The sequence below is a fragment of the Pezoporus wallicus genome, unplaced genomic scaffold (assembly GCF_028554395.1).
Source record: "Pezoporus wallicus isolate ANWC-B61680 ecotype Strahan unplaced genomic scaffold, APGP_CSIRO_Pwel_v1 scaffold_2584, whole genome shotgun sequence".
NCBI lineage: Eukaryota > Metazoa > Chordata > Aves > Psittaciformes > Psittacidae > Pezoporus > Pezoporus wallicus.
The window spans coordinates 13,483,502-13,509,559 of record NW_026642851.1 but is presented as its reverse complement, the minus strand read 5'-3'; the positions used below and the strand labels follow the sequence as shown (position 1 = coordinate 13,509,559).

At 37.3% G+C, this 26,058-nt stretch overlaps 1 protein-coding gene across 14 annotated transcripts in view; it reads left to right on the top strand.

Moving 5' to 3' along the window:
* PARD3 (par-3 family cell polarity regulator) overlaps window positions 1-26,058 on the top strand; it is a 450,998-nt gene that overhangs the window by 49,865 nt on the left and 375,075 nt on the right. For all 14 annotated transcript variants that reach the window (XM_057432818.1, XM_057432824.1, XM_057432817.1 and 11 more), the window contains exon 2: window positions 17-118. In XM_057432818.1, the coding sequence (XP_057288801.1) occupies window positions 17-118 (102 nt within the window). The remainder of the gene's footprint in view (window positions 1-16; window positions 119-26,058) is intronic.

Here is a 26,058-nt window from a genome sequence, read left to right as displayed (position 1 = left end):
TTTTCCTTTTATGCAGGATCCAAACTACTGGATACAAGTACATCGACTGGAGCACGGGGATGGTGGGATCTTAGATCTCGATGACATTCTTTGTGATGTAGCCGATGACAAAGACCGTGTAAGTACACATAGCTGTGAAAGCAGCTCAGTGCACTGCACATAGGCATATCAATGTTCTGTGTTTTCTGCATGTGCCCAAAAGTGGGAGCCAATACAGAGGTCTTTTTTTTTAATACAGTTTCCTTGACAAATGTGAGAAATCTGTTGCTGTTTTTTTTTCAAATGTACAGGAAATCTTTTATTGAAATCATGGGTTTTCCATCCTTTCTGGTTCTTTAAAAGTTCAAAGAAGAAAAGGAGGCTGCAAGAATAGACAAACCTCATATGGTGAAACAATAATGTAAAAAAACGAACCTGTAAGTTAAGATTTTAGCTTCATGTTGCCAGTTGAATATGAGCAAAAACCCCATGCTCTTTCTAAACTGCATAGGGTTGGTGGATTGTTTTTCAAAAAACTTACTGGGACAAACTGCTAGTTACAAAGAACTTGAGAAAATAATTACACACTGCTGTATCTTGAGTATGCTTATTATTTTTTTAAAGTAGAGATTTAGTTCGCAGTCAGCTTAGACGTTTTTGGTTACTGGCTGTTTGAGGTTACAGGTACTTCTGTCTTTGAATTCCATATTGAAAAAAGGGGAGGTAAGAAACACTGTGGCAAACTGCAAAGACCTGTATAGAAGACATTTTTCTCTGCAGAGCTGCATGTGTTTGCTGAAGCTCTTGAGAGCCTTCAAGCTTGATACAGACTTCAGCCTGGAAATGTGTTTCAGGACCCTGCTCCTTCACAGACAGAAATCTTAATTGCTTCTGTTGGAAGCAACAGGCTCTCTGAAGGCTTCTTGAAAACTGTCCAAACGATGACTCTTAGGCTAATTTTTCAGAAATAAATACTTTGCCTGCAGTTATTTCCTGTGACAAAATTTAATTGACATGGTTATTTCAATCAGGACTTTATAAAGGAAAATTATGTGAGGAGTCTTGGGACATGGGGGAGACTCCTTGCTGTCTGAAATGTTGGGATTACTCAAGCGGTATAGGGTAACAGTGCTGAGTTTAGAGGAATTTCTTCCATAAAAATAGTGCCTGGCTAAGATTTCACAGAATGCTAATTAAAACCTGTAGTTAGTTATCTCAAATTGAAGTGCTCAGCTGTGTGATTAGTTTAACTTTTGCTTACAGGCCTCAAGGAAGCTGGTGCAAGTTGCCACTATGTGTGTATATATACACACATATACATATGTGTGTATGTGAGTGTATATATATATTAATATATATATATATTTTAACTTATTTAAATCATGCACTTAGCTCTTCATGTGCTCCTCCGGTCAGAAGGAGAAGTTTGAATTCTGGTGACTTCAAGACCTCATTCTTTGGCTGTTTCCTTGCTGCCTTCAAGTGCGGTAATTCCTCAGAGTGAAACTCCGTGGGTGTTTTTATGTGCGTGACTAATAGGTGAAAAACTCTGACTGCAACTGAAACAGGCTAAGTCATTATTACAATATTGTTTTTGTGTACAGATGGACAAGATACCTAGTAATTAGTAGTATTTGTTTCTGCATTTACCAAGCACATATCCTCTGATTCTGCGAATCCAGCATGTCTCTACTGATAGCGCTTAGCAGTTTAATTTCCTTTTTTTAAGGGACCTTGTAGCATTGATTAGGAAGGTGCAATATAAACATGCACTGTGCTATGCTCATTTATATCCTTTAATCATTATCACTTGACCTTCACGTTTGATTCTTTTAAAGCATTGCAGTCATTAGTCATTGTTTTTCAGTTTCTTGTCTTATATTTTACAGCTGACCTTCCTGCTTCCCTTTAGTTTTGGATTGCTAGCTTTGCATTTGATGCTTCCTTCTTTGCAAGTGTATCAACTCGTTTTGTGTTAGCAGAATCTGATATAGGTCTCATTAATGCATTGTTCTGAATATATCTCCAGTTAGTGATATTTTGTACATATACATGGAAGTATATCTTGTTAAAAAGCATTTAACAGATATTGTCTAAGCATTTAGTTAATTATTACTGAGGTCTGTAGGATTAGTTATGCTTAAAATTAAACATTAGCTTATATATATATATCTTTTTTTTTTTTACTTGTGGCAAAAATATCTAGGATATTGCAAAACTCTTTAGATGTAGGGATCATTCCCATAGTGATAAATGTAGCTTTTGTCTTTTTTTTATGTTGCTTTTATGCCATAATTGTACAGTGTAATATAAGCGCAATAAGGAATGCAAAGCAGCTAAGGACGAGCTTGTCCTCTTGATGAATTTATTGCGCTGTATAGTCAACTATCTTAGTAAAAATAAAACTTTCAGTAACGTAAAGAATATATTTATTCCTATTCTACTGTCTCCATGGAGAAAATGTTCTCTACTATAACAAATACAAAGACCTTTGGAGACAGCAGCTGTTCTGAGTGGAATAAGAGAAGTATCTTTAGTGTCCTTCACATTAAAATGCAGCATGGTAGGGTGACTCCATTTAGCTTGTTCTGTCCCTATATTTTGGTATTCTCTTTGTCACTTACTAAACCAGAATGAATGAGTAAGAGTTAACCAGCTGCTCTCTGGAATAATTTGTGATGTTCAGTGCTGTTCCCCCTTAAAAAAAGGAAAAAAACGTGAAACAAACTACATGGAAGAAAAGATTTTGCCAAGTTCCTTTCTGAAACACCTTTTCTTATATCCTTTAACATAATTCATTGAGAAAGTGCATAATACTTTCTGTTCTAACTGGCATGCAACTTCAACATTCATATTACAGAATATTGCTACACATGAAGTTGCTGCTGAGAACTTGGTTAGTATAATTAATAGTAGTAACACTATTAAAACAAAAAGTAATAAATGCTTATTTGGATTTTTTTTTCGTGGAAATCTCCTTTGTGATTGTTTGATTGAAGTGCAAATTTTGTCCAGGTTTTATTATGGAAAGATAGTTCTCAATGGGAATATATCAGTGTTTTTTTTTATATTTATCTTTCTATATACAAGTGGGTTGTCTTGCTTTTGTTGTTTTTGAAAAATATTTGGCTACAAAAAACAAGAGTCTGTTTTCAACTACTGGCATCCATTCCAGTCCTAAGTATGAGCATGTTTGGTACTGTTTGAGGAAACTTATAAAAAACTTGGGCAGATGAATAGCAAGTATCTCTTTTCCAGAAATAAAGAAGTTGCACTTTCAAACTTGCTTTTAGTCAACTGCATAACCTATTTTCATTATTTTAAAAGTGTGCGTTTCTTGTGCATTCCATAATTAGAACACTATTTTTCAAGATAGGTTAACAAACTGTTTTGCTTGGATTCCTGTTACTTGTGACACTTCTATTTAATGTCTCTCAGAAAACATATGTCAACTTGACAAGTTTCCAGCTTGATGACAACATAGTTGATGACCTCAGTTCAATTCTTAGTAAGCAGACATTCTCAACAGCAAAAAACACCCCAAAGAAAAGATGAATAAAGCCCACCCCAGCCATCCTTAACCATGGTTTCTCTTGGCAGGCTGAGGCACTCAGACACTTCAGTGATCCTCATACTTTGGGTGTAATATGAAAGTACTTGTTCAGGGATCTTGCAGGCCTTTGTTTATCCATGGGAAAAAAATATTCAGGAAATTGCTGTATAATCTTCCATTTTAGAAGTACCTATATGAATATAAGCTGCTCCCAGTTGAATTCTCACTGAAATAGTCACTTGTATTTTGTACAATTAAAAAAAAATATTTCATGTGTGCTATGTGTGTATATATATATATATATATATATATATATATATATGTATATATATATACAGGAAATATATATATATATTTTTCCTGCATAATAATGCTCAGGCTGCTGTTCAGAGGAAAGCTTTGGAAATCAAAATGTATTTTGTGTAGCTACAGTTCTGAAAAATAAGAAGCTTTTCTTCCTCAGAGAAAAAGGCTCTGCCAAAAACAGCCACTGGTTTTGGTGAGCAGCTGGGTGAATAGAGATAGTTTGAAACAACGTAGGGTATGAACCTGATGTCACTCATAAATTCATTTACCTGAGCATAGGTTTTTGGTAGCTTGGAGATTAGCAGTCTGTAAATGTTAAAGTATTGGCGCTTGCCATTTCCTTCATCACTGTCCTAATAAATGCAGCACTCTAGTTCTCAAAAATGACCGCTGTATTTTGGTATATTCTTAGACTTAGAGCGTGGATTTATTTCTCTAAACTAAGGAATGGCTTTCTTTACTTGATTTGCCATTTTCAAATACTTGGTCAGCATTTCACTCTGCATAATTCATAGTTAGGCCCACTGAATGCCGAAATGAAAAATAGAGGAGTATGGTTTGGTATTGTCTGGAGTGAAGTTTCATGCTTACCACAGTGTTTGTGTGCCTGGTATTAGTATCTGGCTGAGGTCACTGTAAGTTCAACTCAGTGTTGGTGCATACTGCTGATTAGATATACTTTGCACCTCCCAGAAAGACGCAAGAAGAAGTATACTGTTTTGAGTGGAGTAGTGTTGGTGACAATGGGATGGAGATTAATTTCATAGATTTGTGCTGAAACGGGAGTTTGTAAACATTCATGATCTAGAGTTAACTGAAGTAATTAAATTGCTGCTGAAAGTCAGTGAGGTCAACTGCACTTCATTTGCATCTGCTTTTAGAGACCTGTAGAGATTCTGTTAATATTATTATCAGTTTAGTCCCTGCTTGCTTCTAGTGTGATGTGAGAAAGTCTTTGAGCACCTTCATCACATAACAAGAAGGGATATTAGGAGCTTTTCCCAGTGTAGTGGAACGGAAATGAACTTTTGGTTTCTGTGTTAAACAGATGGTCAATTCTAAATAATACTGTTGTTTTGTTTACTTCCTCTTGGAAAGCACTGTTGAATTACAGAGGCATGTGATACACAAAATATGGGTTTGGAAAAGATGACTATATTTTGTTTGTAACAAATATTGACTTGAAACAAACACAAAAATACATCTATTTTGAGCAAATGCATTATGACGTTAAGGTTAAAGGTTAGCTAGGGACTGGAGAACAGTGATTAAAAAATTGTGCTGCTGTTGATTTTTGTTCTGTCACTCTCTCCAAAATGATAAAGAGCTTTTGAACTTGATGAAAGTTGCACAGATAAACTTGTGTTATCTTTAGATTGCCATCAGCACATAATCAGAAGAAGTAGTGTTTGTTCTAAATTTAGGTGTCTCTCTGCCTCATTTAAGCAAACTTAGAGCTGAATTTACATTTGAATTCCCTTTGACTGTGCAGGTTAAGAATTTAACCCTAAAACCATGAACAGAGAAGAATAACTTTTTATTTTACTTCTAGAGTTTGTTTCTATCATTAGCAGATTAAAACCCTGAAGTGAATGAAAGAACATCTAGGTCCAGTTCAGCAAATCTGACAGGAAAACCTAAAAATGCCAAAACACTACTCAGAATGATTCTTAGTATTTATCGTACCATGCCCTTCTTTCTTTTCCCTCAAACCCTTTCTATCAAATTAGATTTTAACTACTGCCATTATTATCAGTTCCACAGTGCAGCTTCTCTCATTCTGTGATTGCCTTCCCTGCATCCCAGGAAAACAGGATGACCTTGAACAGTTTGTTGTTACTCATAAGTGACTTGGCAAAACACATTTTGAGCATAAGGCATTCTTTTCTTGTAACAGCTTAAAATAACTGAGCCACTGAGCTTGGGAAAGTATTGATACTAGGAAAGACCCCTTACTATAACAGCTCCATGATGATTTCCTCTTAAAAAAAATCAGAAACTTCAGTTTTTGAACAATGAGCTCATGATGTCATCTAATATTCTGCAGGTTTTTATTTTAATTATGTTTTTAGAGATTGGCAATTGATATTACTTAAAGTTATGACAAGTAAAACAGAATGTCGCTGTTTTAACCAGGTTTTCTTACATTAACACCGACTCATTGTATTTGCCACATGATTTTTAGATCCCTCTTGTTGATGGTTTTAAAGTAGAAAATAAAAGTTTTTAGGTAGACATTATTCCCAGTTGCTATTTAATGAAGACATATTTGGGAATAACATACTCTATATATAAATGTTATCTTCTGTCAAAAAATGGAATTAAAATTCTTGTAGTATTTCTAAGAAATAAATTCTTACTTCACAATATTTATGGAGGAGACTAAGGGCCCTGTAAGTGGGGAAACACTGGGCATAATATATTAGTATTGAAACATGCATTTTCGAGTCATTAAGAGATACTAGGTTTTTATTTTCATCTCTTTCAAGCACTGTTCTCCAAATTATGAATCTCATAATCATTTGCTTCTTGTAGCTCTGTGAAGACAGAATGTCCATTCAGGATTTGTTGTTTCCTTTGGGGATAAGCTTCCATATCCCAGTTCCTTTCCTGTATTACTGAAATTACTATATTATTGTACCAGTAAACTAAGAATTCTCAGGTAGGAGAGAAGTGATATTTGTAAATTTGTAAATTTATTTGTCAGTTAGGAGAACTGAAGAGCTGCAGGTCTATCTGATTTCTGAAAATTGAATAATTTGGTAAAATCTATTTTCTGAGGAATACCAGGCCCATGCGTGAATATGATATACTGAGAAAGATCATGACAGCATTGTGAAGAAAGTCATGCCTCACAAACCTGCCTATATTCTTAGCAGAAAGACTGACCTAAGCAACAGTGACTGGGGTTAGCACAGTCAAAAAGTCCACAGACTTGCCATGGGATGAAAGAAAAGATGTTACAGATATGTAACTGATTGGAAAATGGAAAGCAGTGTGTGTATTCATTTGCAATTGTTCTGAGAAAATGGAAAGGGAATTTGAATAATGGAGTGACAAATTCCATTATAGTGTGTGAAACTGAATGTTGATGGTAAAAATGCTGATTACGAAAGGCTGCAGAAGCATCCTGTGATAAAGAGGGACTAGACAATTACATGATGGATGAAAGATCATTTTGGCAAATGTGATTTGCTGTCAGAGGGAGGCTCTCTCAACTGAATGCACAAATAATGAGTTCTGAGCTAGCTATTACATTTGGGAAAATGTTTATGGTTTTGTAATAGACCTCTGGAAACACTGGATTACACTGCAAGGTACAGCTCTGTGAGAGATAATAAGATCTAAGGCGGCTTCCAGTAGCTTGTCTTTGTGTCTGCCTCTCCACCCTGTTGTCATCCCCATCCTGCTCTTACTTCATGCAGGCTGGGCACTCTTTGGACTCTTTGTAGCAGATTTATTTACCTAAATGGCAGAAGGCTTCTTGCAAAAATAACTGAGTATTTCTCTGCTATTTCATGAGCATCGTCAGTTTACTGAAAGATCTGGCAAGCTGAGGAGGAAGGGGAGACTTCGCTGCTGGGAGTGGTTGAGGAAGGAAGGGAATGGTTAAGTTGTGAAGGAAGAAGAGGGAAGGTGGCAACACGAATGGGCTGAGACCTTCCTTCTCAGGGCAGCAGGCTGCCGATGGCCATGTAGCTACTGGAGTGGTGCCTTGGGTAAAGCAAGGGGTAGAGAAGGGAGTGGGGGGTAATGGGGTCTTGCTGCTGGTCATGTTGTTGGTTAGCCCTCCACTTCCTCCAGCCACAAACCAAGCAATCGAAAAAGATTTTAAAAAGCAAAAGCCAACATTGATTGCATGTGTAGATTAAAGGCTTCTCTTCCAGCAGTGTATAAATGGGCCAGGACTCTCAGCCTTGAAAAAAGGATGGAATAAGCAAACTGTACATGACTGTAAAATCAGAGGTGACATTGTGTCTTTTTCAGTGCAGAATCAGGGGCGATGAATTAAATGTCAGTTTTCATTAGCAAAGTAAATGAAAATAAGTATGTTTTTAATGTAAAATACTACCTTTTACTTTCAAAATTAATTCGTTCAGTGCCACAGATTCTTATATTTAAGGGAACTGTGAATAAATATAATCCTTTTTCTGTATCTTTAAAGATTTTACAGACTTCTGTCCTTTTCACTTTTCTTTCTAATTAACTCTCTCTGATTTAGAAGTCCTTTCATTAACTGATCATTCTTGTTACATTTCTTGCACCTGCTTTAGGTCTAATGAACCAGGATTGTGCCTGGTATTTGATACAAGGTTAGCTGCATTTTAATGTATGGATTTTTTCTGTTTGTTTGTTTTTAAAGTTTATCTGTGCCTTTCTCTGTCCTAATTGCTTTTTTCTTTTTGTGCAAACAAGCATGATTAGAATATAAGAGTAGCTATCTGCAAAAGGTTTTCAAACTTTTCTTGACCTTAGTTTTTCTGATATATCAGAATACCTGTTATTGAATCAAATGCTGCAGATGCTTTGCTTCAAAAGAAGCTTTTTAGCATGTATATTTTTCTAGAGAGATATCTTTGTTTAAAAGCATGTATAATGCTGAATTGTCTGCTTATTTTTACTCTTCATAAAGGTGATGCTTGTAAATCATAGGTAATTTAAGTCGGGTCTCTATTTGCGAGAAAGAGTCTCTTTAAACTTCGGTGAAAACCGCAGAGTGGTGAAATGATGATGGTCTCACAGTGTCTAATATTAGTAACACTGAAGGTCAGTATGTGGCTATGGATAATGACTACTACAGTATTATAAACCCATCACAATTAAGAGATACTTTGTCCTAGAAATATTTAATAATATATTTTTTCCATGCCCTGTAAAAATTACAGATTCACTGTGTAGATGTAGATAATATGAAGCAGTGCTGTCTAATTCTTCATAGTGTAAATTTCCACAGAGAATATAGAAGTAGGCCATTATGGCTAATAAGTATATGCTATTCTGATAGCTTTTCATTAGTGTTAGCAATATCACTTTGTCCTAGAGCTATATTCTTCATCCTACAACAAAGGAAGAAATAGCAAAAAATGTTGGCTACAGGAACTCCTTAAGCACTACCCTCTTACTCCTTGATATCGACAGGTCTTGAAAGAAATGCTGCTCCGACTTCACAGATATTTCCTAACAGAGGTGGTGAGACTCGTATGCAAGAGGACTGACCCATATTAAGGCTTAATTGTAGTAATGGATAATCCTGCAGTATAAATTATTCACAGTTGTTTGGTATGTGAAGTAGCGTCATGAATAGAGTAAGGAAAAGTTTCTGGAAAAGACCCTGGATAATGGCATAAGTTTGTCAAGAGATAGTTTTCTTTCTTGTATTTTAACGCAGGTTTAAAACTGACAGTGTTAAGTTTGCAGGCACATTCTCATATGCACAGCTTTGTGCTTTGAATATGTTTTGCTTAATGGAAATCAATAGCAGCAAGTCTTGGGGCTCTACACCCTTGTAGTGTTCCTTGACTAATATGTTATGCAAGGGAAACATTCCTACCTAAACACAGTCCTGGTACAGAAGTTGCAGTCTCAGCTGTCTGATAAGATTCCCACACTTCACTAGGATGAGAATTCATTAGTGCTACCCTCTTATCCGTTGATACCAAAAGGTTTTAGGAGAGTGCCGTAACTTCATAATTACTTCCTAGGAAGGATGGTAAAACTCGTATGTAGGCTCGATGTTAGTTCCAGTTGGCTTAGTAGTTAAAGTACCTCTGAAGTTTGTAGCGTAGTCCTTCTGACAAAGAGAGAAAAGGGAATATTTGAATTAGGTTAAAACAAGGCTTCTAATGAATGGGGCCGCTATCTCATGCTAAAGGTTTTTTCAGCAACTGCCTTGGATCCAAAGAGAGGAAAATAATGCTGTCTTTTTGGGGGAGCTCTCACCAGTTTAACTTTTGAGATACCTTCTTAGCTGTAGCTCAGAAAGGAAGGAGTTAAGAAGATGCTTTGAACCCAAACTCTTCTGCTTCATCCCCACACCCTGTTGGTGTATGTCCACACCCTCTTGGTGTGCAGGGAGCTACCTTCTGTTCACCTTTAGCGTGCTCAGCAGGATAGTCACTACATTTTTCAGATTAGCATCACTGCTGAAGCCTGTTTGAGTTTATACAGCAAGAAGGAGATCTGCCTGCTCTTCAGTGTCATACAGCATTGCAGGACCATTGGCTTTTTTCATCTGTACAACTGGTTGGAAGAACTGAAGTTGTTTTTAGGTGGGCTCCCTTCCTTGTAGGTTGTTCCACTTCTCATAGGATTGAAGATTCTTCGCTGTAAGCTTGGTGGAGGCTTGATGATACTGAGTTTTTATTTTCTTGGGACACTCTTTGCTTGAAGGTAGCCATACTTTGGTGGATGAAATGGCAGACACACCTAAGAGGAAAATTACAAAGAAGTCGTCGTCTTTTTCATATGATCGCCGGAGAGATTCGGTCAAAGTTAGGAGACAGTCCAAGTCTCTGAGCTTCAAATCAGCTACACTGGCTACTCAAAAGAGGCAGGCACAGAAAAAGCAGGTTTGTATTTGGACATTCCTCAGAAAAATATCCTTACTTCCTAAATTCTTAAGAAGAATATAAAACTTGCTTAATGTTGTTAATACTCGGGTTGATATGAAGTGGAAACCAATATGTTGATTTGGAATCTGTATATGAGTATGTGTGTGTATAGATACAAGCTTGTGTGTAAGTAAAACTAGATTTTTTTGCTATAACATTTTTTAAGATCTAGCTAAATGTGGGGTGTTAATTTTATTGCAAGAAAAGTCTGCATTGTTTCTGCTTTTAAGCCTTGTTTTGTTTCTGTTTCGTCTCAAGGAGTTGCTCCTATAATGTAACACATGCCCTGCGAGCTTTTGGTAGTGTGTTGTCTGTTGTGCTGAAAAACACATGATGAAAAACAGGATGGGTACTGAAACTTTTGAAATTATTATTCAGATTACAACTCTTTTGCTGCTCTTCACTATTATTATTATTATTTTTAATGTTGAAATGTACCAGACTGAGAGCTTTAGGGAGTGAAATATTTTATTTATTCCAGAACAGGTAATGCAAGTCAGCAGCAGCACCTGTTCTGGTGGGACCAGTTCTTAGGGTTAGAGGGCAACATAATGCCTTGGCAGTGCAGCACTGCCATAGTAAAAGACTTTTTCATACACAGGTCTTTATCGTTTGTAGTTGGGATCTAATTAAATGAAATTTCTCCAAAAAAGATGTAATGTGCATGGTAGTAAATGGAATAAACACAGTGAGTCAGTTCATAAAACGTCTTTGTAGACTGATCTCCAATTTAATCTAATATGAAAGGAGCATAGGATTATTGTCAGCCATCTCTCGCTCTGCAGTTAGGTGCACAGGGTGCCTTTTTGAAGGGTTTAAAGGAACTTCCCAGGGAATTTTTAATTAGCATTGTAGAACATAAAGTATTTTAATACCTTGCAAATGCTTTAAAATAGATTAGATTAAAATATTAAATATTATTATATATAATAAATAATAATATATAAAATATAACAATATATAATAATGTGATAATAATATAACATATAATATAATATAGATAAAATAATATATATTCTATATTATATTAATATGAAATATTAAAGTATTTCAGCAAATGCTTTAAAATAGATTAAATGATTAAATTTTTCATTAGCAGTATAAGTGAGTTTTTCACTAGCAAGTAGTTTTCAGGCCCTGACTGCCGCATCTGCTCATAAATGTTGTGAGCAGTATATCTGTTCATATTTAAAAGAATAAGTATAAACTTTAGTATTAGCTTAAAAACACGATGAATTTGTTGTGTGGCTTCATATTTGTTTTTATCATTATTTCTGTTGTTCCTGAAAGTGGAATGTGTGTTTAAATAGCAAACTATTGACAAGTAGGATACTAGGATATTCCAGCTTTATTGTGTTTCTGTAGTGTTAATTGTGGTCATAGCTGAAGCCCCTTTGATGTTGAAGGGGCTGGAAACTCCTGGAATTGATTTACCAGAAGTTTTAAATGGGGAAATATTTGAAGAAATCGGGAACACTTTTAAAAGGGCACCAAGCTCTGACTATCCCCCCCATTATCATAAGTAAAAATCAAAAATCCAAATTTTACAAAGAAGTAAAGTACTAAATGACTACCATGAGAACTCATGTTCATTGGATCTTTTGGGAAAATAGAAAGACTACTCAAATTAACCTAATAATTTCATTTGTAGGTGCAGATTAGTGTGTACCCATGTGTTTCAATTTTCCCAGAATTTAAGGTTCTTGAGATTTCTCTTTTGGATAGCTGCCATGGTTACTGTGTGACCTCTAGTGGTTAGTGAAAAATATGCTCAATTACCAAAATCAAGCTGATGCTTAAACAAATCCTGAATGTGCGTTCTTGTTGATTTAATTACTTAATCCTAAAAATTATTTTTTTTAAATGAAAAAGAACCCCAAAACATCTGCTTCAACTCAATCTTTATGGTGTTACTTCCAGAAAAAGTGTCTTTCTAAAACCACTGTTCACATGGATGTGTTTCTGAATTGGAGTACTCGTAGATGCAGAATTGTAGGAGTAGCTTTAAGAGACTTCTACTACTTCAGCTTGGTTACAGTATGTTAGTGACTGAAACAGCTGAAATGAAGCACTCTAGACAAAGCCCTGTTTTGATCGACATGCATATTAGAGCTGAAGAAAGACTTTTCTGCCTCAAGAATGTTTTTTTTTCTCTCTTGAAATGCTCCAATGAACTGTAAAAAAATTATATTTTCTCCTACACGCTTAGTCTTGTTTTAATCTTTAGATCATTACAGTTGAGACAAAATCGTCCTTACTTCCTCCCTGCTTCTCCTTGCCCTGCAACGGCAACTACATGAGCATTGAAAATGCTGTTGAACACAAAGCACAACTACTTTTGTTACTGTCAAACTTTTAAAATACCGAAGAAAATTACAGGTTTGCATTTACCAGAATCTGACCAGTTTTCAGCCAGCCAGACCTAACTGCTCAGTACAGTGTAACTTCTGTGATTATGCAGGCTGGTTCCAGGCCTGAGTTACTGACTGAGCCGTAATAGTTCAATTACTGCAGCAGGAGAAATATTACTTAAAAATGCCTTTTTTTGTTGCTTGAGTCTCTCCTTCTTTCTTCTTTTCTCTTCTTCTTTCTTTTTTATTCTTTTAAATATTTTTCTATTGAATGTTTGACATCTGAGAGTATTTAAAACTATGCTTTGGTGTTTGTTGTTATAAAAGACAATAGTAGACTTTGCTGCTCACAGTGTATGCAGTTGTACTTGGGTAGTTCCCTGGAGGAATAAAACTCTGCCTCTGCTTATACAGGCAGGCAAGCCAAATTTAGTTTCTTAAATATTTTGGTAGATAGATATCAAAGTCTGTTAAAATCATAATAGTCTACACAATCCTTTTCTACTTCCTTGGCCTTTGTATTGTTGAAATCCCTTTCTTGCAAAGTGTGATTTCTTTTTTCTTTTCTGTGGTAAAATTCCCATTTTGATCTTTTCTTCATAAAAAAATTAAGATCTTAAATCACTGGTAAAATATTAATGAAAATCTGAGAATATTTTAAAAGGACGTTTGTCACAGTTTCTGAATGACAATGCTATGGCTGTGTTTAAAGCAAACTGCTGTAATTTTTTTATTTTTCTTTTTTTTTTTTTTAGCTAATTTATTAGAAATTGATAATCCTAAAGGTTCAAACCCAACAATGACAAATATCCCATCTAATATAAAAATGAACATCTTTCAAGGTCATCTTCCCATCAAGCTATTTATTACTACAGATCACTTTTTTTATTCTGTTGATTTCTCTAGACCAATCTGTTCTGAGGCAGAAAATCTGGTGGTAATTACTTTCACTGGCTGGTGATATTGTCATATTCATTGATCTGGATGGAAAACCACATTACAGAAATATGTAGGTGGTAACTTCTCAGGTGTATGAGTGTTATGCAACACAATCTATGAAATGTTTGATAGTTTTGGGAGAAGATGTTTCTTTTTATGTTTTGAATGAAGAACAAGTTCAGTTACATGAAGTAATACCTATAAATAAGTTTTAAAAAAAATATGAGATCAAGATCCTGATGTGCAGAGGAACATAAAAAAGAGATCCAGTGCTATTTTTAGCTGTTCTGTGGGAGCCTCTCAAGCCTTATTTCTCTCTTGTCATCGCCAGCTGACTGATTACCGTGACATGGGCTGGGGCCTCAGTGGATGAATTAAATTCTGAATCTGTTTTCCTGATAACTTACTTATGTTTTGGATACAAAATTTTGGAACTTGGCAGGGTTTCAGGCTTATTATACAAGAGTATAAAGAGCTTGCACAGACTGCAGATTTGTGGTTTCTTTCCATCTATTTATATTTTTTTTCCATGGAGTGCTATAGAATTTATCTGAATAACTTTATATATATATATATTTTTTTTTTTTTAGTCTTTCTTTCTTTTCTTTTAAACTCTGTAATTCCAGAACTGTGTGGGATGCACCTTCCGCTATCCCAGATGCGGAACAATGCGTACAAAGAGGGTGTTGTTAGAAAACCTCCAAATCCCTGTGTTTAAATATGGCTCGGCTAATAGGAGTGCTCCAGATCCCTTGTTATGAGCATGTGGTGGAAGCTCAGATGAAGCAGACAAAAGCCTCTAAGTTATACTTTCTGCTTTCTTATTAGAAGGAAACACTGGGTGGAAAAATATCACGAGGAAGGCTGGAGAAATTAGAAAACGGATTGCTCCAAGAGAGCAATGGCTTGTCACATTAAACTCTGTGGTAAGGAACATATATTAGATATGCCAGGTCCAGTGCTACTGGTTTGTGACAGTTCTGGTGAGCAAAAACCATAGTACCAATGCTACCAAACCAGTTTATTTGTAATCTGTGAAGATACCTAAGTAGAAAAGGCAAATTAGGTACAAGAGGAATCTCAATTAATTTTCGGACATTACTTTTGAAAACCAGGGTCTCTGATTGTTTTTCTTCCTTTTGCAAGGCCTTGTTTTGGGAATCTTGAATGTTCTCTCTGAGTAGAAAACCTCTGAGTGCAGGCTTTCAGGATTTCTTGTGAAAATCTGATCCTGTTTCTTTTAAAATTAAACCAGACAAGCATGATAGGAGAAAAAGCATGTGATGTATGTAACAGAGAATTGGGAGATAGGGGCATGCAAGTTTGTCTAGAAGAAACTTGGCCTGTCAAAACTCATGCACTTCAGAGCATACCCAGCAGTTAACTGCGATAGTTAGCTGTTACTAAAACTGTGATTGTAGCAAGATGAGGTGGGTTGTGGTGAGTGAAATAGTACCACCTTGAGTTAAACACATAGTAAAATCAGAGTGGTGCATTAGTGAGAGGCTTGGCCATCGTGAACCTTGAGTTCCTGCTTTTCTTCTCTTACTGAGGCTTATTGTAGAGATTGTGGTAGATATGCGCATCAGAGTGCTTCCTACAGCAGTATAAATCACCATGCCTTGGTGGTGTTTGCTATGATGGTTTGGCTAATAACCTCCTCTGTGCTGATTTCTAGTGCACTGAGACAGAAGTTGCCCTGTCTGAGAGTCAGAGAGTCCCTTCCTTTGGCGTCTTGTCCTGGCAGTTAATATGGCATCATGTATGGCCATACCATCTCAGGAAATATATTGTTGTGGTGCCGAAATAACAGCACGTTGCCAGGAGCTTTTCAAATTTAGTTGGTGATTTCTTTAATGCAAACATAATACTAGGCTTTATTTTGACAATTTAACAAGTTCATCTGACCCAAATTGAGCAGTTATTTTTAATTCTGCCTGAGTAATTGTTACAGCTCATGTAAGGGCTAACATGAATAAGCACACTTTTGGATTCCTAAACGTGTGTCTTTGTGATGGATTTTAGCTCATCTAAGGCCATGGTACTGTGAAGGAGGGTGGCCTCATGCTCTTCTGGGCCATGGCTGTGCTTCCCACCTCTCGCTTGTGCCAGCACTACTAATTGTTGGCTGTTCTGAGCTAATGTGCTGATTGGTGTGGAAACTAACCCTGCCACTAAAAAAGGAGGTTTGCTGTGAGGAGCAGTCTGGAGGCCAGGACCAGATTTGCTGTTACATGAGCCGTAGATGTTATGGCAGAGCATTAGTCTCCCTCAGCAAAGCTGAGTGGTAATGGCCTTCAGGGGTCCAACCTTACCTGCTGATGGAGAACAGCAGCACCCAGTGCAGAGCAGGAAAGAGGTGCAAATGAAGGCAGGTCCTTGGTCTTGCTTTTACCCACAAAGAGCTGACGGTGACCCACAAAAGACTGGGTTAAGTTTGACCACATGCAGTGTGCTGAGCTGATAGGTTCTGAGTACATTCACCAAACTTCTTACAGCTGGAAATACCCACTCTGCCTTGGTTGATGCTTTCGATCTGCTGTTAAAATGTAGGCATGCACCAAAAGAGTGAGAAACCTTACAATCATAGAATTGCAGAATGATTAACGCTGGAAGGGACCTCTGAAATTGCCTAGTCCAATCCCTGCTCTAAACAGGACCAGTTTGTGCAGGGCCAATGCAATCTGCATCTGAGCATCTCCATGGATGGAGATTGTGCAGCCTGTCTGGGCTGCCAGGATGAAAAAAGTGTTTCCAAAGCCTAATCTGAATTCCCAGTGTTGCAAGTAGTATCCATGTTGCTATTCCTCCCACTACTAGTCCCCTCCCAGAAGATCCCAGATCTGTTTTCTCTCTGCCTTTCCATTAGGCCATAGAAGACAACAAGAAGCTTCTCTTTCATCCTTCCCTTAAAACCGAACAAGCCCAGCTCTCCTGATGTTTCTTTGTATATACCCTGTTTTCCACTCTCCACTATGCTGGAGGCTGTTGCTGGACATGCCAGCTACACTCATGCTGTCACAGCCCAGTCTGTAGGCAGCTGCCTTCACGATGAGGGCACATTCCTGAATCACTTTCCAAGTGCTGTCCAGGAGGATCTGCTCATCCTTTTCTACAAACCAGCTCAGCGACTAGCTGGCACCCAACCATTGCTGCTGCACATTGATGATTCATTTAAAATTCTTGGTGGCATTCCATGATTAACAAGGAAGCCACATGCTTTTCTTTATAAAATCCCTGCCTGACTTCTACAGTTTTTTGTATATATTTCCCCTGCTGCTTATTTACTATTTGTGCAGAATTATATCCTCAAAATGAGGATGATGCATTTCAAAAGACACTTTCATCAGCTGCAATAATGCCTTTCTAGGTATAGCCATTCTATTCCAATTCAGGGAAAAAAACCTAAACCACCAAATACAGATTAGGTAGAAAAATAAAAAGGAAAAAAAAATAAAAATCTTTGGACATACCTACTGGTAATACTCCATTTCAAATGTTCACATTCCCAACACTTTAAGAGGAACAGAAAACTAATGTTTTAGTACCCTCCAGTACTTGAATGTACCTTTTAAGTGCTCTGCCACTGTTTTCGTGGAATGATGACATTTGCATGGCTTAAAACTTGCATTATTTTGTGCTATATAATTTTGACATGTATTTTGAACAGTTACTGAAGTTCTGAGTGCATGGTCTTTGTTTCATTTTAATACTATTAGGAAAAGTTATGGTTTAACAATACACACTTTTCTGATTGAAAATGATTTTTTTCTCATGTTCAGTAATGAGTTTGTCACTTCTGTAATAGCAACAAAGTTTTGCCCCATTATTCTGTGCAGGAGTGAGTGAGTGTTTTGCTTTACAGCAGGTTGATGTTAATGTTTCTTGACAAAAAGGGAGCAAAATTAATTTTAATTATCTAAAAATATGTCTCCTGGCTCAAAGTATAGTTTTTGGATAGAAAGCATGCAATGTTTTGCTTTCTCAGCAATTTCTGTCACTTGAAGCGTGACTTGATCATGGAGGTAATAGCACATGGGGAAAATCCAGTGGGAGCTGTCTGACTTCATATGTGTTTCAGTTCAAGCACTTGCATTCTTTTGATTTGTGGACTGTAATTTTCACTGACAGTATTAACGGCTTTTAGAAGAACAGACTCTGACAGATGACGTCCACCAAATCAGCTGCTGCCTAATCTCACTTCAGGCTGCTGATTGCATTATGTGATTGATTTAAATAATAGTAAATATTAATGACTGTTCATCTGTTATTTAAAATAAATAGAAAGTAGTGAGACAGTGATGGTCATATTTTTTGCTTCTGAAGCTAGCTTCTTGTCATCTGTTGTGATAGTATCAACTTTCGTGACTGACAGCTTTTCTTCTAGGATAATTTCTTTGGGAAAACTTAATGTTGTTTTAATTTTCTCCCCACAGTCTTCTTATTACTCTAGTTTTCAGTATGGTCAGAAATAGTAAGATGTCCCCTGTGGTCTAAGTTTGAAACTGAAAACCATAAGATCTTAGTTTAATTTAAACTTAGGAAAACTAACTTTCAAATGAATTAGATGTAGTCAAGAAATGATTACTAAAGTTAAGAAAAAAAAAAGTATTACAGATTGAGAATCATAAATTGTTTAGGTTGGAAGAGACATTTACGGTCATTGAGTCCAACCGTTAACTTAATGCTGCCAAGTCCACCACTAAACTGCGTCCTTAAGAGCAACAACTGCACACCTTTTAAGTACCTCCAGGGATGGTGACTCAACTGCTTCCCCAGGCAGCCTAATCCAGTGCTTGACAAGCCTTTTGGTGTAAAATTTTCTCTAATAGCCAATATAAACCTCTGCAGGTGCAATTTGAGGCCATTTTGTCTTGTCTTACCACTTGTTATTTGGGAGAAGAGGCCAACTCCCACCTCACTACAGCTTTCTTTTAGGCAGTTGGAGAGAGCAATAGTGTCCCTCCTGAGCCTTCTCCTCTTCAGGCTAAGCAACCCCAGTTCCCTCAGCTGTTCCTCATAAGACTTATTCTCCAGACCCTTCACCAGCTTCATTGCCCTTCTGTGGACCTGCTCCAGCACCAAAATGTCTTTCTTGTAGTGAGGGGCCCAACACTGAACACAGTATTTGACGTACAGCCTCACCAATGCCAAGTACCAGAGGGATGATCACTTCCCTAGTCCTGCTGGCCACACTGATACAAGCCAGGATGCTGTTGGCCTTCTTGGCTACTTGGGCACAAGCTGACTCATGTTCAGCTGCCTGTCAACTGTGACACCCTCAGGTCCTTCTCTACCAGGTAGCTTTCCAGCCACTCTTCCCAAAGCATTGCATGGGGTTGTTGTGACTCAGGTGCAGGACACAGCACTGTGCCTTGTTGAATCTCATACAGTTGGCTTTGGCCTGTCCAGATCCCTCTGTAGAGCCATCCTATCCTCAAGCAGATCAACACTGGCCCCTAAGTTGGTGTTGTCTGCAAACTTACTGAGGATGCACTCAAACTCCTCATCCAAATCATTGTTAAAGATACTAAACAGAACTGGCCCCGGTACTGAGCCCTGGGGAACACCACTTGTGACCAGCTGCCAACTGGATTTGACTCCACCACCTGGCCACCCAGCCAGTTTTTTACTCGGCAAATAGTACATCCATCCAAGCCATGAGCAGCCAGTTTTCCCAGCAGAATGTTGTGGGAAATTGTGTCAAAAGCTGTAGTAAATTCTAGGTAGACAACATGCACAGCCTTGCCGTTATCCACTGAGTGGGTCACCCTGTCATAGAAAGACATCAGGTTAGTTAAGCAGGACCTGCTTAACCTTCTTCCCCATTGGCTTGTCTTTTGGCACATGGAGACAGCCTGTTCTTGCACCTTCAGTGTTTCCTTCTTGAGACTATCCAGCCTTCCTGGACTCCTTTGTCCTTCAGGAGTGCCTTCCAAGGGACTCTGTCAACCAGCCTCCTAAACAGGGCAGTGTCTCTTTTCTGGAAGTTCAAGGTAGCAGTTCTGGTGGCCCCCTCTCCTTACTTCTCTGGGAATCAAAGCCTATCATTTTGTCACTCCTGTGCCCAAGACAGCCTCAAACTATCACATCACCCACAAGTCTTTCTCTGTTCACAAACAGCAGGTCAAGTGGGGCACCTTCCCTAGTTGTCTCACTCACCAGCTGTGTCAAGAAGTTACCTTCCACACACTCCAGGAGCCTCCTGGACTGTTTCCTCTCTGATGTATTGTATTTCCATCAGACATCTGGTATGTTGAAATCCCCCATGAGAACAAGGGCCAGTGATTGTGAAACTTCTCCCAGCTGCTTGTAGAATATTTTGTCTGCTTCTTCATCCTGGTTGGGTAGTCTTTAACAACTTCCACCATGATATCTGCCTTGTTGGGCTTCCCTCTGATTCTTACCCATAGACACTCATCATTACCTGTCATCATTAAGCTCTCAACAATCAAACCACTCCCTAAAATACAGGGCTACCCCAGTGCCTTTCCTTCCTTGCTTTTCCCTTCTGAAGAGTTTATAGGCATCCACTGCAGCACTCCAGCTGTGTGAGTCATCACACCATGTTTCTGTGATGGCGACTGTGTTATAGTTTTCCTGCTGCACCATGGCTTTCAGCTCCTACTGTTCTTGTAATCAAGCAGAGCTAGGACTTCTTGTAGGAATACAATGGTTTAAAAAGTCTTTCCTTGAGCAGTTTCTGTAGCACAGGATAGAATTTAGGACCAAAAGTTGGAAAGAAGTTAAGGAAGTGCAGAACAGGTTAGTGTTTATGGTTCTTCCTAATGATCAGAATTAAGAATTGAACCAGGGTTTGGGCTTACTTCTGTCACATACCTTATGCATCAAAATGAAAGTTTACTATAAACTTAAGAATTTTTTACTCATTTTTGTGTTGATCATCTTTAAGATATGGGGAAAGTTTTCATAATACAGTTTTCTGTTTCATCTGTCAATACTTTTAAAAAACCCATGAAAAAAAAACCACCAAACCTTCATGAAACCAAAGAAACCCCATGCAATTTTTTTCTTGAAAGGAAAACCCAAGAAAATTGGAGTAGCAGTGACTGACATTTATTTGTCTTTCATTGATCTATTTCTGTTTTTCTTGAGAAGAAGATAAAAAATGAAGTGTCAACTTTGTGCTTGTGAGAACTGCAGTGTCCCATAGGCTGTCTCTCTTGAAGTCAATCTGTTTATTAAGGACTGTTCCAATTTTTAAAATACTTTAACCTTGAAACATTCTGTTTAAGTTTCCTTAGATTGTCTTCTACAATCCGTGCTTTACTGAATTACCTTCTCTTCCTCTATAAATACTTTGGCATGTTAAGGCAGGTTGCATTGATTTCTTTGTTTTGAATATTACCATCCTTGTCACACATTTTTCATCAAAAATAGCAGCCATAAATCTGTCAGCTGTCAAAAATAGAAGCCAGCTTTGAAAACTTTAAATATTGAAACACATTTCATTGAAACAAGTTGTCAGCAGAGAACATATTTCTTTTCTTGACACTGTCATATTGCATTGATGGATGGCACTGGTCAGTGGTGTTTCACTTTATGGCATCAGTCGAGTACAATACCAGCATTGCAGATGCAGGACTGGGACATCCATCTCTTTACTATCAGCCCACTGCACCTGTTTGCTTTGTGGACAGGCGATGGAGCACTGACACCAGCAGTTGCTCATGAGCATGGGATAGATTTCCACTGGGGGAAACAGTTACAGAGCAGCAGTGTAGTTAGTTTCTTGTCTTCTTCTTTCCTGAATCATTAAAAATGTTGATGCTTGTTGTTATTATTTAGTACTATGCATTTAAAAATATATTCACTTACTGAACTATAATGAATTCTTTTTTCTTACTCCTTCCATGTTCTGTCAGAAGTTAGGTGGACTGAATGTAGACATTTACTCTGATGCAGGTGGATTAAATAACCTGAGAATTGCCTTTGGATTAATTCTTGGAGTCAGATGACTTTTCAGTATTTCAATACCTAAACAGCTACGTTTGGATTGCAGAAGAGGAAATTTAACTTCCCTCCCCCCGCTTCATCCATCTTAAAAGAATAATAGCTAACATTTACTAATTAGTAAAAACTCAAGACTTTAGTTCTTCCAGGTGACAAAGTGGTGGTTTAGTAAGCCAATAAACTTTACAGTAAACTATTTTATTCTTTGTGATGTAGCCATCCTTGTTGTTCAAATAGGTTGCACATCAAAGGTTTGTGACTGTAGGCAGCAGGGTTCAAGCAGAGTGAGGCATTTCATGACATTCCTGTCTTGCCCTTTGCCTCTTGAATCTCTGGTCTCCATTGATACCCAGTCTTTTGCATGGCCATCAGATGCAAAAGAGTGGGTGTATTTGCTAATAATTTAAAGGATTATTCTATGAAGATGCTACAGTGTGATGATGCTTAGTGATGCAAAGATCAAGAACAAAGATCTTGATGTACCTATTAATCCCTTTCCCTACCCCTTTCCTTTTTATGGCTTCCAAAAAGTAACTGTGTTTTTGTCTGCCAAAATAAACAACAGGCTGCTATGCATATGCACATTTTACTTTTATTGGGAGGAAAAAATGCTTGACTAGCCCATCTGAAGGTATTGCCTTTGTCTTATAGAAAGGTCAATGTTTCCTTCAGATTTCTGTGGGACCTCCTAGATAACATACAGATATCAAATCTAGGTTAAACAAATATTTGGAACTGCTTTTGCCTGTTCTTAATTGTTTCCAAATGTAGCAGCCTGGTGATACGGAGCCCCAACAGGCTACTTCTAAACTGCTCCTGAAGTCAATAGGTACATATTTATATACTCCATAAATTTATGTGTCTATAACTTTGCAGAGATCAGCACATTAATCTTTTGCTGCGTTTTAGGAAACATGCCATTATTCTCATATCCTGAACGCTCATACTGTTTAGATCAACATTTGGGTTGGACTTATAAAATGTAGCAGCTGTATTACATGCTTTGATCAACAACAAAAAAATAATCTTTAGATTTATGGATTTTATTTCAAGTTTCTCTGTTATAATCCTAAAATTGTACTATAGGAATCATAATCTCAACAAAATTGTCCCTTTAAAAAAAGGCAAGTGTTATTAATTTCTAAATGGAGCCTGAATTTTTAAGTAATTTTTTCTTTCAATTTGTTTTCAAGTTTATCTTTCTGTCACTAGTTATTTTCTTCATTCTACTGCTAGAAAAGCTGATTTTACAGAGAGAACAAATTGGAAAGGCATATGGCTTTTTATTGTTGCAGCAGGAAATATTCTTGGAGTCATGACAAAATTAGTAAGGGGAAAAAAAAGGCAACAGGTTTTTGTTGTTGGTTTTACATTGTCTCATTATGTGTTTAGTTCAGTGGATAAATCAATAGCAACATCTGTAACACAGTGAATTAATTTAATTGAAGAAGTTTGGGAGCAGTAAATCAGCAATATGTCAGCAGGTTTCAGTGTAGTCTAAGTTATGGCCGAATGTTTAAATTCTTTTTTTTTTTTCATTAAATAAAACCTTTAGGATGATAGGTGATTAAAGAAATTAAGAAATAAGTTCTAGATATATAAAAAAGAAAATGCCAGTACAGGATATAATTTCCAGAAATTCTTGTGATCTAACTGTGGTAAGCTGTAGATACTTTTGAGTCCAAACATAATTTTTATTCAGTTTGGAAGGTAAATCTAATCAGTGTAGAAGCAGTTATTTTTAATTATGATATTCTGGTGAACATTGTGTGGAAGAAAATGAGGAAATGAATTCTCAGATTTTCTAAGTTGCAAATAGGACTGTCCTTTCAGAGAGCAGCAGACCAGTGTTTAGCGGTAGATCATGTGGCAAATAGTAGCCTGGGTTTGTTCAGTAAATTCCTTTTTGAAAGAGAAAGCAGATCAATTTTAGAAGTGAAGTGTGAGTCAGGAGAGAGGATAGGCAGATTTCTCTCCTGGAAGTCAGTGGAACAACCGGAAGACCCCTGCGGAAGAATGATGCTTCACCCTTCTGTGGCTGGCTGTGTTTTTACTGTTAACAGGCATCCTGTGTGACTGAGGACACGTCTGTTTTGGAGAAATTGCTGGTGTGACACACATCAGTAATGAGGAGAAGGAATGTTGTATGGCCAGCTCCAATTCTGTTATACAATACAACCGTGTGTGAGCAGGGATTGAATTGGCAAAGAACAAACATGAAGGCTTTCCAATTGATTGCTCTTCTTATGTGCTGATGTTTTTATGTATCCAGTCTTGTGGGGAGGTGTTGACATATTTTCTGTCAGATAAGGGAAGATATGTTTGTTATACTTCACAAGTCTGTTGGGCTTCAGCTGGTGGAATTAGGATGATCCATTTGATATTTCTTGCTTGGATTTCTGAAAAGTGTTTGACAAAGTCTGTCTCCAGAGTTCTAAAGAAGACGCAACAGCCATGGTATAAGAGAGAAAGTTTGTCTATAGATAAGGGAAAAAAACCATATTGGGAAATACAGGGGAAGGGTAAACACCAAGGTTTTATTGTCAACAGCAGAAGGTCACTAGCATGTTCTGGTGGTGGTGGTGGTATTTATTTTTTATTTTTATTTTTTCTAGAGATGACTGCTTGAGACTTCTGCTTTTAAACTGAATTATAAATGAGCTATAGAAAGAAGCAGGAGATGGCAAAAGTGGGGGATGATCCTAAGCTGTTTAGAGATGTAGGGGCTGGGTCTGCCACTTTCTTTCATATTTGGTCCTCAGAAGACTGAGTGATGGGCATTACAATGATGGATGAAACTGAGTTCAATTAAATATTAAGGATTTATAGGTTTTTGTTTTTTTTCTTCCCTTCCTAGTTTTATGTATGAAACAATGAACTTTGAGATAGCTGTTACAATTAAGGATTGAGATCTTGTGATTACAGTTGATAGCTTCAGAAAAATATCTCTCTGCTTAGCAGCAGAGGATGGTAAAGTTATTTTTTTTTTGATATCATAGATTGATGCTTTGTAATGCTGACTTGTTTTGTAGGTTTCTGTAGAAAAAAATATTTTGTTTGCTAATGGAACATTAGGTACATTTAACTTCCTTTATCAGCATCAGTAGATGAATATGTGAATTATCTGTTTACCTGTAAAAATGTACTTTTTTAAGATTGTGCTACTGAACTGGTTATAACTAGGGATTTTTAAATGCTAAAGATATTACTTGTTTATGGCTTTACTGTATACAACAATATTCATCCTACTTTTATTGGCTAGTTTATATATTACTTTTTAATCTATTGATATTGACAATGGTGTGAATTTTTTCATAGCAGTTTAATTTTTTTCTAATTGTATTGCAATCATAATTGTTGTCAATAAGATAGAGTGATGTTCCTACTAATTAGTGATGTAGCAGCATGTAAATGTGTTCACTGAGTGTAAATATGAGCACTTGTTTGTATTCTGTCTATAACCTCATAGGTGGAGTACTTCTTTATGTAGGATATTTATAGTGAGGACTAAATGAATAATAAAGGGGGACTACAGTAATTCAATTTTATTTTCTTAAAGCTTAGAAAAATCTGAAATAGGCTGGAATTTTATTGGAGTAATTACATTTGCGACTCAATGAGAAGTATGTCCCTGTTCTTGCTGTCCATGTTGAACCCAGCACTTGTAATATGTCCATCTGTAGTAGTCAAAACAATTCTTAATGTTAAAAATTCTTAATATTAAAATTCTTAATATTAAAACCTTTTCAGACAGTAGCAAATAGAATGGTAACACATGAGTATGAGATGTCCCTTCCTGAAGGTTAACTGTAGCTAGTATGAGGCTCCTCTCCCCACTCTGGTGACAGGCTTTGGCTCTAAATCCTCAGGGAGGAGCAGCCATAATTTGGCCTCCTTGAGCTGTGCTTTGGTGGAACCATTCTCTGGTTATCAACTGTAGAGGGAGCGTAAACACAGGAGCTAGTGAAGCTTAAAGTTAGCTTCTGCAAAAGCCTCTGCAGCTGTGTTTCCAGATGTTGTCAAAGTATTCTGGGTACCTAAATGCCTAAAACCCTCTATTTTGACACAGTCCAGACATTTTACCCAGTGCTTTTCTGTGGTTTTCAGAAATGATTAAATTGTAGGAACGTTTGTTTATCCGTGTGGCTGGTTCTCTCTTCCACCCCTTCCTCGTAGTGAGCCTGGCCCTGGCATGCCATCCCCACTGCTCCTTTTGTTTGCCTTTGTCCCCATTGGCAAAGGAGCCTGCTTGAGCCCATGCAAAGCTGGAGACTAGAATAAAACCGTTTTCATTAACAGCATATGCAATTAAGTGGGGAATGATGCAGGTCCTGGATTAGGGCTC